The sequence below is a fragment of the Balaenoptera acutorostrata genome, chromosome 19, assembly GCF_949987535.1.
Source record: "Balaenoptera acutorostrata chromosome 19, mBalAcu1.1, whole genome shotgun sequence".
Lineage (NCBI taxonomy): Eukaryota > Metazoa > Chordata > Mammalia > Artiodactyla > Balaenopteridae > Balaenoptera > Balaenoptera acutorostrata.
The window spans coordinates 1,397,997-1,414,917 of record NC_080082.1 but is presented as its reverse complement, the minus strand read 5'-3'; the positions used below and the strand labels follow the sequence as shown (position 1 = coordinate 1,414,917).

Genomic DNA, 16,921 nt, shown 5'->3' with positions numbered 1-16,921 from the left:
GCGCCAAGCCAATATGCAAAATATCTCACCCCCAATCAAATAGCTATTATGTTTTCATTTCCATTTCGGCGTCCGGCTTAATGAGCAGGAGACGGATCGGCTTGCGGGGCGTCTGCTCGCCGTGATAACTGAGGGGCTTCGGGCAGCGGGGGCCGTGCCCAGTGCTGGTGACCACCGTCATCTCCCGTGGACGCCCCCAGACAGGTGCTCGGCCTTGGGCCCAGGCCTCTCCATCCCGCCGGGCAGTGGGGCCGGTGTCACCCTCAGCCCAGGTCATCGGCAGGGCGGGGGAGGCGTGGGGCCGCGCCTGGAGCAGAGGAGGGCTGTGACCTCAGCGGCGTCCACGTGGGTGGTGTGTTCGGGGAGTCGGGCTCCTGCCAAGGGCCACAGGCAGGTCAGTCCACCTTGCTGGGCCTCCGTTGACTAATCTGGGAAGTGGGCATGACTCAGCCTCACCTCTGGGATGTCGGAAGACTCCCAGGCACTCGCCCATCATGCCTGGCATCAGGGCCTGCCTCTTGCTGGCCCCTCCCTGCACACACCTGCCCCACTGCCCTCCACCCCTGGGCTACGAGGTGGGCAGGGGCTTAAGGGAAGACATTTGTAGAATGCTGAGCACAGGACTCACATACAGGCGGTGCTTAATAATAGCAACGCCCTGCTGGGTGCTGGGTGGAAGCAACTGATGCTGGTGACGGGTGGTGTTCCCTGCACACTTACTACGTGCCAGGCGCTGACCAAGGCTCCACACAGGTGAAGCCGAGTTTCGTCCTGCGGGGTCAGCTGTTGTGCTTTCCGAGCACAAGGAGGTGGAGTGACTTGCCTGAAGTCACACAGCAAGGACACCGCCTGCCTGGCCGTGGGTTGGCCTGGCTCAGCAGTTGGGGTGTCTGACCATAAAGGGCCCCATGGGGGTCGAGCAGGGTCCTTCCTAGCCCAGGGCACCCCGGGAAGCAGCAGTGTCTCACCCCAGCCAGTGGAGAAAGCTTCCTCCCAAGTGGAGTGGAGACCCAGGTGCACAGGTGGCCCCGGGGGTGTCGGGGGGCTCCAGCAGTGGCTCCGAGGCAGACGTGGGGCAGGATTGGGGCAGAATTCACAGCATCACATGCCGTCACATCCCGCCTTGGGCCTGGAGCCATTTGCTGGTTGGCGATTGTCTCCTGTGTTATCAGAGTGTTAATTGTGCTGGAATGAATTAGCGGCATTAGGATAAATTGCTGCAGCCGGCAGCCTCTTTCTTCACGCTCCTGTCACGCTTTGTGCGGAGCGGGAGCCTTTGTTCTCCCATAACTGGAGCCGCCAGGAGCTCAGGGCCTCCCTGGGTGGCTGAGGCCCACCTGGGCGGGAGAGTCACGGGGAGAGGCGTGTGCCCGGCATCGCCCAGCCGCAGGGCTCTGGTCCCAGCAGTCCCTGAAAGCAGGGGCTTCACACCCATTCTCCAGAGCTGGCCACTGAGGCCCTGAAGTTCCACGGCGTCGGCAGGAGGGACCACAGCTCTGGGGCATCTCCAGAAGCACCTGGGCTTCTAGAAAGAGTTAGGCAAGCAGGCCTGCGAGCTGCCCGCCAGGGCAACCGGCAGTGCGGGCTGGGGGCCAACCCCACGGGCCGGGGAGCCTCTGCTTTTCTGCCCTGGCGTCTGCCAGGGGAGGTCACGGGGGGTCAGGCCTCCCACCTGTCCCAGAGGCACGAGTCTGGGGTGTGCCCAGCCCACCACGGAGCCCACCGTGTGGGTGCGTTGATGAGAGACCGTGAGGCTTAGCCCAGGGCTGGTTCTGTGCAGTCTGAGCCCGGCCTTGGCCAAGGGAAGCGACAGGAGGTGAGCGCCTGCCTGCCTGCTATCGTTACAGCTCTGAGGGGTCCCGGGGAGCCCAGGGCCCGTGGGTCTGTGGGCCGGAGCTAGAATCCAGAGGGTGCAGCTGGGCAGTGGGGGGGGGGGGGGGGCGGGGCCGGCAGGTGTCTGCAGAGGAGGAGCTGGGGAAGGTGATGGGGCAGGGGGCAGCGCTGCCCGGGCACCAGTCTCAGGCCCCAGGGCCCAGCTGAGACGGGGTGGAGGGGGCCTGTGGGAGATTCACAGAGCAGGGTGAAGAGGGACAGCTGTTCTCCGCTGTTCTCTCTGCCCACCACACTGTCACTACCCCTTTGACCTCGGGGGCACAGGTTGCCACCCTGGCCTGCACTCAGGGACATGCTGGTGGGTCTGGCTTCGCCACCCTCCTAGGTGGTCTGGGGAGTGAGTCTGCCTTCCCACCCGTACGGAGGGCTCCATGGGGCACCCCCTGCGTGAGGCTTGTGGGAGGATTGGTGGGCCCCGGAGGCTGGACTGCAGATGCCTCTGCACCCACCTGTGTCCCATCAGCCATTTACCCCCCTTAATCAGGTTGATGAACACTTCCTGTGTGCCAGGCACTGGGGCCCGCCCTCTGCACATTCCCAGACCTCAGAACCTGAGTGTGGGGGCTTCCTGGAGGAGGGGTCCCAGGCACAGGGGGCAGGTGTGCAGAGCCCCGGGAGATGTTTACCTTCGGGGGTTGTGGATGTGCACCAGGACCCTGGGACGCCGCAGAGCGTGCGCCTGCATTTCGGCAGCCCCCGGAGGCCCCGCCCAGAAGACGCCAGCGCTGCGCTGCGCTCACTCACGCCTGGAGCAGAGGAGAGGGGAGGGGTCGGGCTGCCCGGGGCCAGCGTCCTGGTAAGAGTGGCCTGTGGGGTCGGCAGAGGCTGCAGGGCAGGCGAGGTGAGCAGGAGGCCGGGTGGCCCCCAGGCATTGGTGCCGGGCTTGGGGTGGGTACAAGGGTGGGGTTCGCACATCTAATCATGGGGGCCTGGGGCAGACCCCGTGCTGACGGCCGCTCCCTCGAGGCCTCTGACCGCCTGGGGGGCCGAGACCCTGCTCGGACCCCGCTGCGCCTGGCCCTGGGGCTGTGCCTGTGCTGGGGGGGTCAGGACGCCGGTTGTGGGCACCGTGGGGGGCAGCGCCTCACGACTCCCCTGGGGCTGTGTCTGCAGGTTCCCTCAGAGACATGGAGGCCAGAGAAGAGGCCCAGGCCGCGGACACCAGCCTCCCGGAGCAGGAGGCCACGGCACTGGAGCCCCAGCCCCCGAGCTCTTCCAGCCCAGGTGAGTCGGGCGGTGGACGTGGCAGGCTGGGCCCTGGCATCCTGGCGCCCTTCCCCACGTCCCCATCCTCGCTGCAAATTCACAGGAGCCAGTTCCCGCTGAGGACTCAAGTTTTCACACCTGCGAAATGGGCGTTGCACCGAGAGGTATCTGTGGGCTGCCCATGCCCGCTGGGGCTGGGAGAGGCAGGTGTGGAGGGGCTGGTCTGGGAAGAGGAGATGCACACACCTGCAGAGGGTCTGGAAAGCCCAGCCCTCGTGGCAGAGATGGGCAGAGAAAGGCCCCAGTGGGAAAGGTCTAGGCCAGGGTGAGGCAGGGGGTCATATGGGCACTGAGTGACCTGGGGAAAGCCACACCCCCTCCCGGCCTCCGTGTACCCTCGATGAAACGGGGTTACCTGCCTCAGCACACGTGGGGCTCGGTACCGAGCAGGTTCTCCTGTTAAGGCAAAACACCCCGTTTTACAGACGGGGGAATGAGGCCCAGAGAGGTTAAGTGACTTGCCCAGGGTCCCACAGCCTGTGAGCACCTGAGCAGGATCCGACCCTCAGTCTGGATTCAGGTTGGTTCTCCCTGTCCCCTCTGCCTGCACCCCACCCCACCCCACCCTGGGCACCTGGAACCTCTCCTGGGGCCCTCCTGGCAGTTTCCCCAGGGTTTTGGGGGCACTTTTCTGAAGCTGAGAACAGGACTTGGAAGGAGAGACTCCCACACACACACCCAGGGGTGAATTAACCTGACACTAGGAGGCCTCCTCTGTCCGGGTCCCTGGAGGGGCCTCAAAGCCGGGCCATCCTCTCAGGCCAGCTGTGCCCTCAGAGACCCCCAAAGACCCCCAAGAGGATGGGCCTCACTGCGGTGGAGGCCCTGGGGGAGGTCAGTGCCCTCACCCCTGTTTTCCAGAAGAGGGAGCTGAGGCTGGGGGTTAGCGGAGGGAGGATTGGGGGGTGGGCTCTGCCCTGTCCCCTGCTCTGAGCTCCGCTCCCCGTGCCCCCCTCCACCCTGCCGGCCGTGGACAGCAATCTCACTCACATCTGTGTTCTGTACTGTGAAGCCCTGTGCACAGGGGCTGAGTTACCCCCAGACCATAGTCCCATGGGAGAGACATAGCCATAAATCGGGCCATTTTAGAGGGTGGTAAGTGGGTGTTGTGACTGGGAAGGAAGGCGAGATGGGGTGGGTGTGGCAGTGAGCAGAAACCTGCAGGACGCGTGGAGTTGCCTGTGCTACACACACCTGCACGTGCAAAGGCCCTGGGGTGGGACAGAGAGGGGACAGGAGGAGAGCCCTGCAGGGCTGGGACTGGGGGGTGGAGATCCTAGACAGACGGTGGGGGGCTCCTTCTCACTGTGGACCCCCATCCCCAGAATGTGCCAGTGTCAGAGAGTCAGAGTCTCCCCCGGATGACCACAAGCCCCCAGTAAGCCTCATCCTCTGAGACCTGCCGGCCTGTGTCCCTTTCCCCAGCGGCAGCCCATTGGGGTCACTGGGGCTATGCAGTGAGAAGGAGGCTAGGCCAGCAGGACTTGAAACCAAGGCAGGGGCTCCCGGCACCCGCGGCTCCCCTGGGGCAGCGGGCGGGGTGGAGGCTCAGGGCCTGGCCTCTGGCGCTCGCGTTCACAGCTGTTACTGTCTCTGCCTTCACCATCACCATCAACTGTTTAGTGCTGCGGCCAGCGCTCACCCCAGCCTATCCCGGCCCGGGCTCCTGCCCTTTCTGAGCCTTGGTTTCCGCATCTGTAACTGGGCGCCAGCCCCTCCGGGGGCCCAGGGAGCGGCGAGGGCCCCCCCATCACCATCGGGTGCCGCGTGCTAATGGGGGCCACGCTCTCCAAAGGGCTAGCGGCTGGTTACTGGTGGACTTTGCCCCGGGGAGCCGGGCCCCTTATCTGATCTGGGAGCCGGGCTGCACGGGGTGGGGGCGGGGGCGGGACTGGGGGGGAGCTGGAAGAAAACAGCCGGGGTTGCACCTGGCACAGGCCTCAGTGATAACGTGCTGATGGGCGCGATAAGACAGCAGGAGCAATGTCTGCCTGTCGGGCGGGCCCAGTGCAGCTCCCGCGCAGTGGCTGGAGCTCGGATGCCAGCCGTGTTGATTTATAGCCAAAAATAATAGGACTTTTATACCGTGTGATTGATTTACTCGATGTTAATCATGGCCCTTATCGCGGGTATTAATAATCTGCCGGGCGTGTGACGTCACCAAGGGGGGGCTTTTATGGGCGCTCATCGATTGGGGGCCGCGGTGGTTATCGGGCCCAGCAGGGAAGGCAAATATGCCCTTTGGGCTGGAATTGGGTGCGGGGCTTGGCGGAGGAGCCCCCAGCTGCCGGCCGAGGAGACCAGGGAGCCGGGCCACGCGTGTGCCCGCTGGCCTGGGCGTGCTGGTGGGCCGTCCACGCTCTAATCATTAACAGCAGCTGGGAGGGCAGCTATTGCTGCCGCAATTAATAAGGGGCTGAGGGGTTTTAAAGGCCAAAAATGAAGGGGGAGAAACTGAGATGTCTGACGGCGCCCCCTGAGAACAAGCTGGTGGGGGGAGGGTGGTGGCGGGAACTGTGCCGCGTGCTTACCGACCTGGGCCTCAGTATCCCTCCCGGCCACAGGCTGGGGTGGACGGGCAACTCGGTGCCCTGAGGCTCAGTAGAACCTTCTGGTGTTTTCCTTCCTGCAGATGCTACTCCTCCACCCCCACCGCTACCACCACCCCCCACGTCCCCAGGAGGCTCCGAGGAGACGGAGGATCCGGAACCAGAGACGAGGCTGGAGAAGGAGGAGGCCAGCAGCCCCTGGAGCGGGCCAGGTAAGCGCGCCTGTGACCGGGGTCTGGCGGCATTGTCTCTCCAGGGCAGCCCTGGGGCCCAGCCTTCTGGGGGTCCTGGGAGCTGGCCACCCTGACAGTGCGGGTGCGACAGGCCCGGCCCACTGGCCAAGGAGATGGGTGGGGAAGCACCAGGCCCAGGTCTGTCTGTTGCAAAGTCCAGCCGGCCTGTGGGCCAGCGGCTTCCCTGGAGGTGGAAATGTGAGTCTGGAGCGGCCCGAGTGCCTGGGCCTTCCCAGCCCAGCTAGGGGCTCAGGTCTGTCTGTTGCAAAGCCCAGCCGGCCTGTGGGCCAGCGGCTTCCCTGGAGGTGGAAATGTGAGTCTGGAGCGGCCCGAGTGCCTGGGCCTTCCCAGCCCAGCTAGGGGCTCAGGTCTGTGTGGGTGGAGAGGACCCACCCCTGGGGTGGCTGCCGCCCGTGGCAGGGGGCAGGAAGCCGCTCCAAGCCGCTGGGTCCTGGGTCAGGAGTGTCTTTGAAGGCGGTTTCGTGCTCCCAGCACTGCCCCACCCCCACTTGTAGCTGGAATTCTGACCTCGGAGGGCCCACCAGATGTGTTCTGCCCGTGGCTCCCCGCTCCCACCGATGTACGAGTAGAGGGCAGGCTGGGCGTGTCGGCTGTTGCCGTGATTCCTAAGTACAACTGACGCGGCTCAGGGGAACCGGGGCAGCTCGGAGGGGTCCTGGGAGCTGCTGGGTGAAGGAGGGAGGGCGTGGTCCTCGGGAAGAGAGGGAGAGAACGGAGACTGCACCCTCGGGCCAGGCACACGTGCACGTAGCAAGCACATATTGAGCACCTGCTGTGTACCCGACGTACAGCTCTGAGCAAACGGTCCTCAGAGAGCTGGGATGACGCAAGTGCAGACAGTGGCCAGTGGAGAGGAGGCACATGGCAAGGGCCTCATCTTGTGGGGGTCAGGGAGACCTCACCAGGGCAGAGAGGACCCCCATGGTCTCCCAGGGGTGTCAGAGATGGTCTGCCAGGTTCAATTCAAGTGGCCATGTGGACCCTTCATCGGGATCCCGAGGTGTCGAGGAAAGAGTGCTGGGATCGATTAGTGATGTCTGCATGGCACCAAGTAGATGAGGTGGCACGTGTGCCTTCCGGTCCCCCTGCTGATTGAACACACCTCTTCCTACAGTAGGTAGGTGTCTGAGGCCCAGAGAGGGAGGGATGGGCCTGGTGGGCACAACTTAGATGGTGACCCCGGACCACAGGGAAACAGTCTACTGCCAGCGTCTCCCACCTGGATGGGCCATGGTGCTGCCTGGGAGTGGGGCATCCTGGGTCAGACAGGCTGGGGGGTCCCCTCTGCTGCCCCAGGATGGGAATGGGGCTTAGCACAGGGACACCGCTGCCCTTCCGGATGGACTCGGCCGCCCCCCACCCCACTTCAGTGACTCAGTGACAGGCACGGGAGGGGCCCCAAGGGCCCTGGCAGGGATGTCCTCTCCTCACAAGGAGCACCTGGCCAGGGGCAGGTCATGTGTGTACGAGGCCCTCACAGCCCGGTCGGGCACAGCTGAGCCAGATACCCACCTGCCGGGGCTGGGCCGTTCCACGCACACGGGACAGTGCTGTGGGGCTGGGGCCCGCGGTCAGACCACTCTGCCGCCTCAGTTTCCCCAGCTCTAGGACAGGGTAACAACGAAGCACCCAGAGACGCTGGCTCAGCACTGCCTCGGCCCATGGCTCGCACATTCCAGGGACCGCCTGGGTGCCTGTGGGCCCTGATCGGCCACTGGGCAGGCGGGGGGCTGAGAGAGCAGCTGCTGGACAGGGTGACCGTGGGGCGGAATGTGCGAGGCAGTCCTCACACCAGCCCCTCGAGGCAGGGGTGAGGCGACCCTCCCCTTTATGGAGAGATCCAGGCACAGAGCAACTAAGGGGCCTGTCTACATCACCACCCGGGAAGTGGCACAGCCAGGATGCAGACCCACCGCCTGGCTCCGGAGCTCGGGCGGCAAGTGTGTAGACGCCAGCCTCAGCTGTCCTCCGGTGGGTCCCCGCCCACCCTGCGGACTTAGTATCACCATCCCCGTTTTACAGACGGGAAGGCAGAGGCCCCTGGAGATTGGAACCTGGCCCCGGGGTGGCCGTGGGGGCCGTGGCTTGGGTGGGTGCACCCGGGAGCTTCCTGCGCTATTTGCATCCTCGGGGGCTGGGGGGCTCCCTATCGGCCCCCACAGATAGGAATTTCTGTGCAGTGGGCAGCGATGGGCCGATAAGCGGCCTCCGGCCAACCGCCGTGGTGGCCGCCCCCTATCAGACGCTGAACAGGCCACGCTTATCGCCCGGCCGGGAAGCCAGAGAGGCCCCGTGGGCTCTTATCTCACAGGGGCCGCCGTGCTGGCGATAGGGTGGCAGGCTTGCCTGGGTCGCTGTCCCCAAGGGCAGTGCCCAGCCCAGGGACCGGCCGGGGGACAGGGGTGTCCAGTGGGGCCTTCGCTGCAGGTCCCGGTGCCCTGCGAGGTTCCCCGGCCCCTCTCCCCTCGCTGTCCCTCTGAGCCCCGCCCCTTCGCGTCTCCCCCCACCCCGCCATCTGAGTCTGTCTTTAGATCTCCAGTTGCCCCTCCTGCCCCGTCCCCCGTGGGGAAAAGTGCAGCCCTGGGGACCCGGCTTGTGCCTGGGGGCACCCCCGCCTTTCCCTCTGGGATGGCGAGCTGGTCTGGACCGCAGCGCACCCTGTGCTGTCTGGCTTTGAGGAGTGACCGGGCCCCAAGCCTCGGTTTCCCACGTGAGCTGCGTGAGGGTGGGCCCTGGAGGCTGGGGCTCGCACACACCTGGTGCGGCCCATGCAGGTGGTCGCCCCCATCTCGCCTTTCTGGCCACTGTCTGCTGAGCAAGACTTGGCTTGTGGGTCAGACCCATCGCCCAGGGAGGGTGCTGAGACTGCAGGGTCCCAAGGGCAGGTGACATCAGCCCGGCAGAGAGGCTGGGTCTCAGTGCCTCTCTCCAGCTGCATGGTGGGTGCAGCGCGGCCGCCCTGCCTGCAGCAGTCAAGGCCCCGAGCAGGTGGCCACAGAGACCCCCAGGAGATAGCACACGGCCCCAGGCAGGAGGGAGGCCTCCCAGCCCCGTCCTCCCAGGGGGCTCTCGACACGCGCTGCAGACACAGCGAGGTCCTGGACCCTTGAGGGCTTTGTACACACGAGAGTGCGGGTGTGCAAGGGGCCTGTTCTCTCCTGGCCTTGTTAGTGTCCCCACGCTAGCTCCCTCCTCCCACCTGTGACCCGGCGACCCCAGAGCTCCAGACCCAGGCTGGGATGTGGTCAGAGTGTCGTGTTCACTTTCGGACGTTGTGACCGTCATCAGGTCACTAGCTGCCGGCAGCTAGTTCTCAAGTGTGGCTGCTTCAAGGGGGGGCCACCCCCACCCCAGCAGTGCCGAGAGGCCGGAGCCTGCCTGCCTGCCTGGGCCGGGGTCCAGCTTTGCTGAGCGACTGTGGGCTGGTTACTCGACCTCTCTGGGCCTCAGTTTCCTCATCTGTACAAATGGGACGCAGGGCAGAGCAGCTCCCCACTCAGTGCCGTCATCTCGCCCTGGTGGCCCGGGTGCCTCTGGGTAGGGGAGGGGACGTGTAGGCAGGTTCCAGGGAGAAGCTGCTCTCTGAGACCAGAATTCCGCTGTCGAGCAGAACGGCACCGCAACCCCTCGGGCAGCCGAGCACGTGGCCACGGAGCAGGGAAGGGGGGAGCCGCCTCTCGTGCCCCTGCTGGTGATGGGCACCTCGGCCCAGGGGTCCCCACTGACCGTCAGGAAGCCGGGATCCAGGCTGGGTCTGAGACCGCTTGGCCTCGGGGATGTCACCTCCCTCCTCTGAGCCGCGGGGGCAGCAGCCGTCGCGAGGCTGGAGCAGAGGCCACGCTGCGTGGTGCAGGGTAAACGCCCGCTGACTCGTGAGAGGCCGGGGCGTCCTGCGTCCTCATGGAGCCCAAACGCCACCAGCGAGCCAACCGTGGTCTGGGTGGGAAGGCAGGGGTCCTAGACAGAAAGGTGACCCGGAGGGGCCTGAGGGCACGAAGGCGCTGAGGCCAGGAGGTCCGCGTGGACGTGGGAGTGGAGAGTGCCAGGCAGAGGCACAGCCCACACCAGGCTCCCGGGGGACTGAGCAGGGTGCCAGGTGGGCGGGGTGTCTGGTCCCGAGGGAAATGGGGGTCCCTTGGGGTTGCCTCAGGGAAAGTGGATGAGAGCAGAGCAGGGGACCCACCCCCGGCTGAGGGTCTGTGGGGGACAGTTACAGCCCACCCTGGGCAGGGGGCTGCCCTGCCTGGCCCTGCCTGGCCCTGCCTGGCCCTGCTCTCATCTTCCCTTGAGCCGCTGGCTGGAGTGTGAAGGGAGAGGGGTTGGGCAGCAGGGACCCGGAGAGCTGGGTATTTTTATCTTTGAAATGACCTTGTTCGCTCGAGGGGCTGGCTGTTTAAAATTCTGATATGCAGATGGCTGAGAGCTATAATCTGAAATCCCCAAAGCGCATCTGGGAGGGTAGCTGCCACTGCCTTAGCTCTGTGGTCCCCGGTGCCCTCTGCCCATCAGGGTGCGCGGCCCCCAGTGACCCGCTGCCCCCTCTGTCTCCACACTTAACATCCAGAAAAAGCAGAGGGTCGGGCAGACAGGCAGCCCCTACAAGGGCGGAGAGCCCTGAGGGTCCCTTCCGACTGTGGGGTCCTGAGCCTGTCACCTACCTCATGACCCCCTTCGGAGCCTCTGTCCAGTGGCGGTCACCATGACCTCAGGCTCCTGGCCGGGTCATGAGAAAACGGAGGGAGGGCAGTGAGTGGGCGCTGGGCCTGGGTTTGGGGCCCCAGGGGTCCGGGAGCCTCCTCTGCAGCCAGACCTCGTGGGGGGTCCCCTCCACCCAGGGACTTGCCTTGGGGTGGACCAAGCAGGTGTCACTCCTCTGCCCTCCCCACCCCCCACACTGTGTCCCGCACAGGGGAGGTGAGAACGAGCACATGTCCATCCAGTTCTCTGACAGCTTGCCTGGGAGGCAACATGGTTCAGACATCCTGAGTTCAGGGCTGTCCACTGGGGGTGCCGTGCGTAGCTGGGGAACAAGGTGATGAACCCAGGGGGCCCACAGGGGCTCCCCACCAGCTCTGGGGGCTAGTCAAGTGCCCTGGGCTCCACGGGTCCAAGAAAGAAGGGGATGGCCAGTCCTGTGACCTGGCTGTGTGATCAGAGCCCCAGGACCGGGGTCCCCTTCACCTGTAAGTGTCTCAGGGCCTGGAACTCTTTCCTGGTGACCACTGTTTACAGAACAAATTTCAACTGACTGAACATCAGGTGTCACCTTTTTTTTTTTTTTTTTAATTTTATTTATTTATTTTATTTATTTATTTTTGGCTGTGCTGGGTCTTCGTTGCTGAATGCGGGCTTTCTCTAGTTGCGGCGAGTGGGGGCTACTCTTCGTTGCGGTGTGTGGGCTTCTCATTGCGGTGGCTTCTCTTGTTGTGGAGCACGGGCTCTAGGCACGTGGGCTTCAGTAGTTGTAGCATGCGGTCTCAGTGGTTGTGGCTCATGGGCTCTAGAACGCAGGCTCAGTAGTTGCGGCGCACGGGCTTAGTTGCTCCACAGCATGTGGGATCTTCCCAGACCAGGGCTCGAACCCGTGTCCCCTGCATTGGCCGGCGGATTCTTAACCACTGCACCACCAGGGAAGCCCTAGGTGTCACCTTTTTTTGCCCTCAGCTTCATCCCAGGCCCTAGAGGCAGAGATGGGAAGGCTGGCCATGTCCCCACTCACTGCACGTCAACAGAGGGGACAGCCAGGTGGTTGGGCCAGGACAGCACCATAGGTGGGCCTCCCCATCCCCAAGGATAAGTTGGAGTGGGCCGAGGGTGTTCAGGCAAGGAGCTGGCACGCGCAAAGACCCTGAGGTTTGCACGGCATGGGCGTGGCTGGAGCATTAGAGGCTGGAACAGGGCTGAGGAGAGATGGGACAGGGCACAAATGGGTCAGGGTTCGGGCTCAATGCCATAGACCATAGGGAGACGCCTCCGTTTTCTTGGCTGTAAAATGGGTGGGGTGTTAAGTGGGACGTTCGGTCAGCTGCCGTGCGGAGAGTGGGTTAGTGGGCGAGCACCTCCGGGAGCACGGGGAGGGGGGCAGCTGGTGGGAGGGGCCAGAGGATGCATCTGTGCCGGTTCCTGCCTGGGGGCTGGAGCCCGCTCCACCCCCACCCCCCCCACCCCCACCCCCGCGCCGGGGTTCCGAGGGCCTGCTGGAGGCTGGGAATCCTCACGCCGGGAACGTGAGCAGGGGCGATGGGCTGGCTATCTGGGCTGCGCTCGGTTGACTAATCTCACCGCCTGGAGTTTCTATGCAAACCTCAAGGTTTGTTATCGGGCGGTGGGCGGGCAGCTGAGGCAGGACGGCCTGTCCTGATGGACAGCTGGGGAGATGGGCCGATACGGCTTGGCCGCGCGTCCCCTCCCGCCAGCTCAGCATGTGTGGGTGGGAGAAATCATTTCAGCTATTTTGTGTTATCACCGGGCCTGGCATTGCGGCCCGATAGGCCTATTTATCTTAGATTAGCGGGCGGGGGCGGTGAGGGGCACAGGAGGGGGCGATGGTGGATGGCAGGGTTCAGCCTGGGGTCAGCTCCGGAGGCCAGACCCAGCAGCTGTGTCAGGAGCCACCTCTCCTCGGTATCCCAGGGAAGGGGGTCCAGCCCGGATGTCCCCCAAGGGCCACGTTCCCTGAAAACCCGCAGTGGGCCCTCCGCCTGTCCTGACGCCCCACGCCGACAGCTGAGCAGACCAAGACTCCAGGAGCTGGGGGGGCCCTAAGGAGGGGTTGTGTGTGTCCGCAGTCGGCCTTCCTTCCCAGGTGTTTACTGAGCACCTACCAGGTGCTGGCAGAAGTGGCAGGTGTGTTGTGTGGTGACACGGGCCGTTGAGACAAAGGAGTGTGGGGTGTCCAGCCCAGGAGCGGGCAAGAGAAGGAGGTCGTTGATTCACTCGATAAACACTTGCGTTTTAAGCGCCTGCCCAGTGCCAGCAGAGTCCAGGCCTCCAGAGAGCTGCTGTCCTCGTCAGGGAGACGGAGACTAAATAATAGAGAAGTCAAAATGTCCCATGTCCGAGGAGGGGAGGCTCGGAATAAGGGAAGGGGCAGTTCTGAGTAGGGTGTCCTGAGCCACGTTTGGGCAAAGACCAGAAGAGGGAGGGGAATCAGCCGCCGCCTGGGGACAGTGTACCAGGCGGAGGGCACAGCAAAGGCGGGAGCCCTGAGGCCAGGGCGGGCCCAGCTGGGTCTGGACGCACGCAGGGGTGAGGAGGGAGGAGGTGGGTGCAGAGAGGGGAGGATCCCGTTCTGTAGGTGGTTGTCTTGGAAGTGGGTTCGGGGGTTACAGGCTTTGGCCAGCGTGGGCCGAGGGTGACCGACGGATACCTCGGCTGCCCGCTGTCCCCCGGGCCCTGAGCTCTTCCATGACACCCTCTCCAGCCCCACCCCAGAGCATCAGTCCCCAGGCCAGGGTAGGGGCCCAAACCCCTGGCCAGCATCCACCACCAAAGCTCAGAGCTGCCCGCCTCTCCGAGCAGGGCCCTTTGGGGCAGAGCTCCCAGGCCGGGGCCGAGGTGGGGACCGAGAGCCCGCGGCCTCTCCTTCGCGGCTGGCCTGGCCTGCACGGATGCCATGTCCCGCGCTGCCCAGTGGGCACCAGGGGCCCGGGCACCAGGCCACACACGGCACCCCAGAAAGGCCCTGAGCAGAGGGGCCTCCGCTCCCTCTACCCTGAGGGGATGCTGAGGCCACGGCCCCCCCGTGGTCGGGCTGCCGACCCCTCAGCCCTGGGCGGTGCCCTCGCTCTGGTCAGCAGTTCTTCACGCTGGAGGCGCTGACCGCCCAGCACCATCAGCCCGGCCGGCGGGCAGCCTCCCTTCGGCCCAGTGCTGACTTCAGCCTCCGCCCCTGACAACGGCCTGGGCCTCGGGGTCAGGTGGGGGCCGGGACCCATGAGAGGGGCAGGTGGGCAGTGGGCCGCCCTTCAGCGAGACTCACCCGCCATCCCACCAGACTCCCCTGCCGTGGAGCCCGTCTGCTCGCTCACTTGCGTTCGCATTTACTGAGCACCTGCTGTGTGCCGGGCCCTGTCATAGACCCTGGGGATGCAGCCAGCCGCTGCCCTCCTGGAGCCGCGGCCCAAGCGGAGAACGGTCAGCAGGGGCACAGAGGCTAAGCACTGAGAAGTGCAGGGGGTGGCGAGCCCCTCACCCGCGGGGATTTGCGCCGAGAGCTCAGCGGGCGGGGGCGCCAGCCCCGCGGACACCTGCGAAAACTGCCTGCACGGCCAGCGCAAAGGCCCGGTGGCGAGACCATGGGGGGTGACCCGGGGGCAGCGGGAGGGCTGCTGGCTACATGGTGAGTGGACCGTAGGGGCTCAAGGGTGGACACGGGACCCGTGAAAAGGCTGAGACGGAAATGTGGCAGCCGGTGCTGTGCTCACCGCATTTCAGATGTGAGCACTGAGGCCCAGAGAGGTTCGGGGCGACGGAGCAGGGTCCCGCCCACAGTCCCGCCTCCCAGCCCAGTCCCACGGGCTTCTCCCGGGCCCCCCGCGGCGGGCCTGGACTCCGCCGGCCGAGGCCGAGCGGGAGCGGTCCCCACCGTCCTGGCGGCGGCTGGGGGCCGATGCCTGGCCTCCTGCCCCGCGCTGCCCGCTGACCTCACCGCCTTCCGGGAGTGGCTATCTGCGGCCGTGGGCGCTAATCGAGCCGGCTTCCTCCTCCGCCCTCCACCGGCTTCCTGCCCCGGCCGCCCCCCCAGGCTGGGCGTCTGAGCGTCCGCCTTTGCCCCACCAGGGCCTCCCAGACATCAGGGGGTGCAGGTCTGCCCAGCCCCACCTGGGAGCCTCTGGAGATGGCCGCCCCTTCTGGAAGTTTCCTTCCCAGTCGTCCTCCCGGGCCCAAGCTCAGACTCACCGTGGCCCGGCCGTGCGGCCTGGGGCACGTCAGCTCCCCTGCCTACCATTGCCTCCCTGGTAGAGAGCCCACGGACGCACACGTGGGGGGACCTGGGATGACAGGCTGGCCTTCACGGCAGGTGGTCACGGCCACTCTGCTCTGTCGCCTTTGTCGGTGCCGTTGCTAGTACGGGCGGGTTCTCTTCCCGGGACCAGGGCGGGCACTGCTGCTGGTGCTGTCCGCAGGGCTTGTGCGGTCACGGTTACTGGGGCCAGTACGGTCACCCTTGCCCCTGTTACCGTCACCAGCACTGTTACCGTCCCGCTTCTCCGGGCTGGCAGGGCCCCCGCCACTGGCGCCAGGGCAGACCTGGCTTCTAGCTGTCACCTCTGCCTCTGGGGTCCTAGGGGCCACGGCGCCCCTCTCTGGGCTCGGGCTGCTCTTCTGTGGGACGGGGACAGGACATTCAGGCTGTCTGGAGGAACCGCGGGGGCGGACACGGGCAGGGCAGCGGGGGGAGGGGGGGTGGCAGCGTGTGCGACGCGGCGGCCCCCTCCAAGCACGCGCGGGGTCCCGCAGCCCCAGCTGGGGCGTATCGGGGTCCGGGGCCCACCGCCCGGGTGTTGGGCTCCGTCTGTCACGGGATCACCCCGCAGCCCACGGCGCGGGCGGCTCTGCCGGGCCCACCTGACAGGTGAGGAGACCGAGGCTGGGCGAGCTGAGAGTGTCTCCCAGACCCAGGATGGGAGCCGCCCGGGCCGGCCCCTGATCTGACGCTGTCCCCTGAGCCCCGACCCCATGCGGCGCTGGGCTCCTCATTTATTTATTTATTTGTTATTAGGCCTCTATCTCCGCACGTAACTTCTTATTTCCTCACCGCATGTTTCCATCACGGCGGCGGTGGATGCAGCCGATAAGATCGGTCCCTGGAGATGGGACAAAGGGGCCGCCATCGGCTTGAGGGCTGGTCATATCCTGCCCGAAAGGGCCGAGCGGGGCCTGAAATGAGCGATGCTATCGGGGGCTTATTGTGTGTTGGGGGGGGAGGGGTCCTGTCTCCTTGGCCACCCCCTCCCCCTGCAGGCAGAGCCTCTGTGGCCACCCGTCCTCGGCCCCATCCCCCCACAGCACGCCCCAGCCCCCGTCCCTCGGGCAGATGGCCCTGGCATCCATCCGGCTGTCCCAGGTCCACCCGTGGTCTCTGTGGGGCTGGGAGCTGCTGGGTGCAGGGGGCACCAGGCCGTCCACCCCCAGCCCCGCGAGCGCTCACGCACGTCCAGGTGCTCAGGCTGGAACTGCCCCAGCCCCAGGCTGCCCGAGCCCCTCAGGGTGCTGAGATGCCCCTGCCTTGACTCAGCAGTTCGACTTCTGGGAATTTACCCCCGAAAACTAATCTCAGCGCGGACAGGCATAGGCTGGGGAGGACAGTCATTGCAGCCATGTGGAAGATAGCAAGCCATTTATTTTCTTATTTCTGCTCCGGTCGGCACAATTTCTCCGAGAAAGGGGAGAAATGATTCTCAAAGAAGCAAATTGCACGCAGATACCCGTGCTGCTTTGCCCGTGCGTGCGTCTTCCCACGAACACCCAGATCTGGGGCTGACGTTGGTGCAGCCCCACCGCCGCCCACCACCTTCCCTGGTTCCTGGGCCCTTGCTAATTCAGCCAAAATTCTGCCGCCCCGGCCCCTGAAGGCCCGGGACCTTGCTGGGTCTCAGAGGGCAGGAGCAGTCACCTTGGCGGGTGAGAGAGAGCACCGGCTTCCGAGGCAGAGACCCCGGTGGAGCCCGGCTGTGGCGGCACAGTGCTCGATCGAGGGCCCAGTGGGGGAGCCCTGGGGGTTCCTGGGCGGGAGGGAGCTGTGTCTGGGGTGGGGACCAGCCTGGGCCCGCTCTGTCCTCCAAGCCTCCTGTTTCCGGGCCCCTGGCCCAAGCATTATTCCTCCCTGTCTGCCCCTGAAGGGGCAGGAAGAAGGACGGAGCACTGGACAGGGGTCGGGGGCCTGGGCTTGCACTCAGCCACCCCATCGCACTGTGTGGCCAGGTCCCCTCTGACCCTCGGTCTCCTCGTCTGTGA

General features: G+C 65.4%; 1 protein-coding gene across 2 annotated transcripts in view; it reads left to right on the top strand.

Annotated features, from left to right (window-relative positions):
- The first annotated feature begins 2,015 nt into the window (after positions 1 to 2,015).
- Positions 2,016 to 16,921, top strand: part of ZFPM1 (zinc finger protein, FOG family member 1) — a 44,162-nt gene continuing 29,256 nt past the window's right edge. The window contains exons 1-3 of one of the 2 annotated variants that reach the window (XM_057534395.1): positions 2,016 to 2,689; positions 3,007 to 3,117; positions 5,792 to 5,920. In XM_057534395.1, coding sequence (XP_057390378.1) covers positions 2,512 to 2,689; positions 3,007 to 3,117; positions 5,792 to 5,920 — 418 coding nt within the window. In that variant the 5' untranslated portion in view covers positions 2,016 to 2,511. The remainder of the gene's footprint in view (positions 2,690 to 3,006; positions 3,118 to 5,791; positions 5,921 to 16,921) is intronic. The other variant, XM_057534396.1, reaches the window with a different exon arrangement.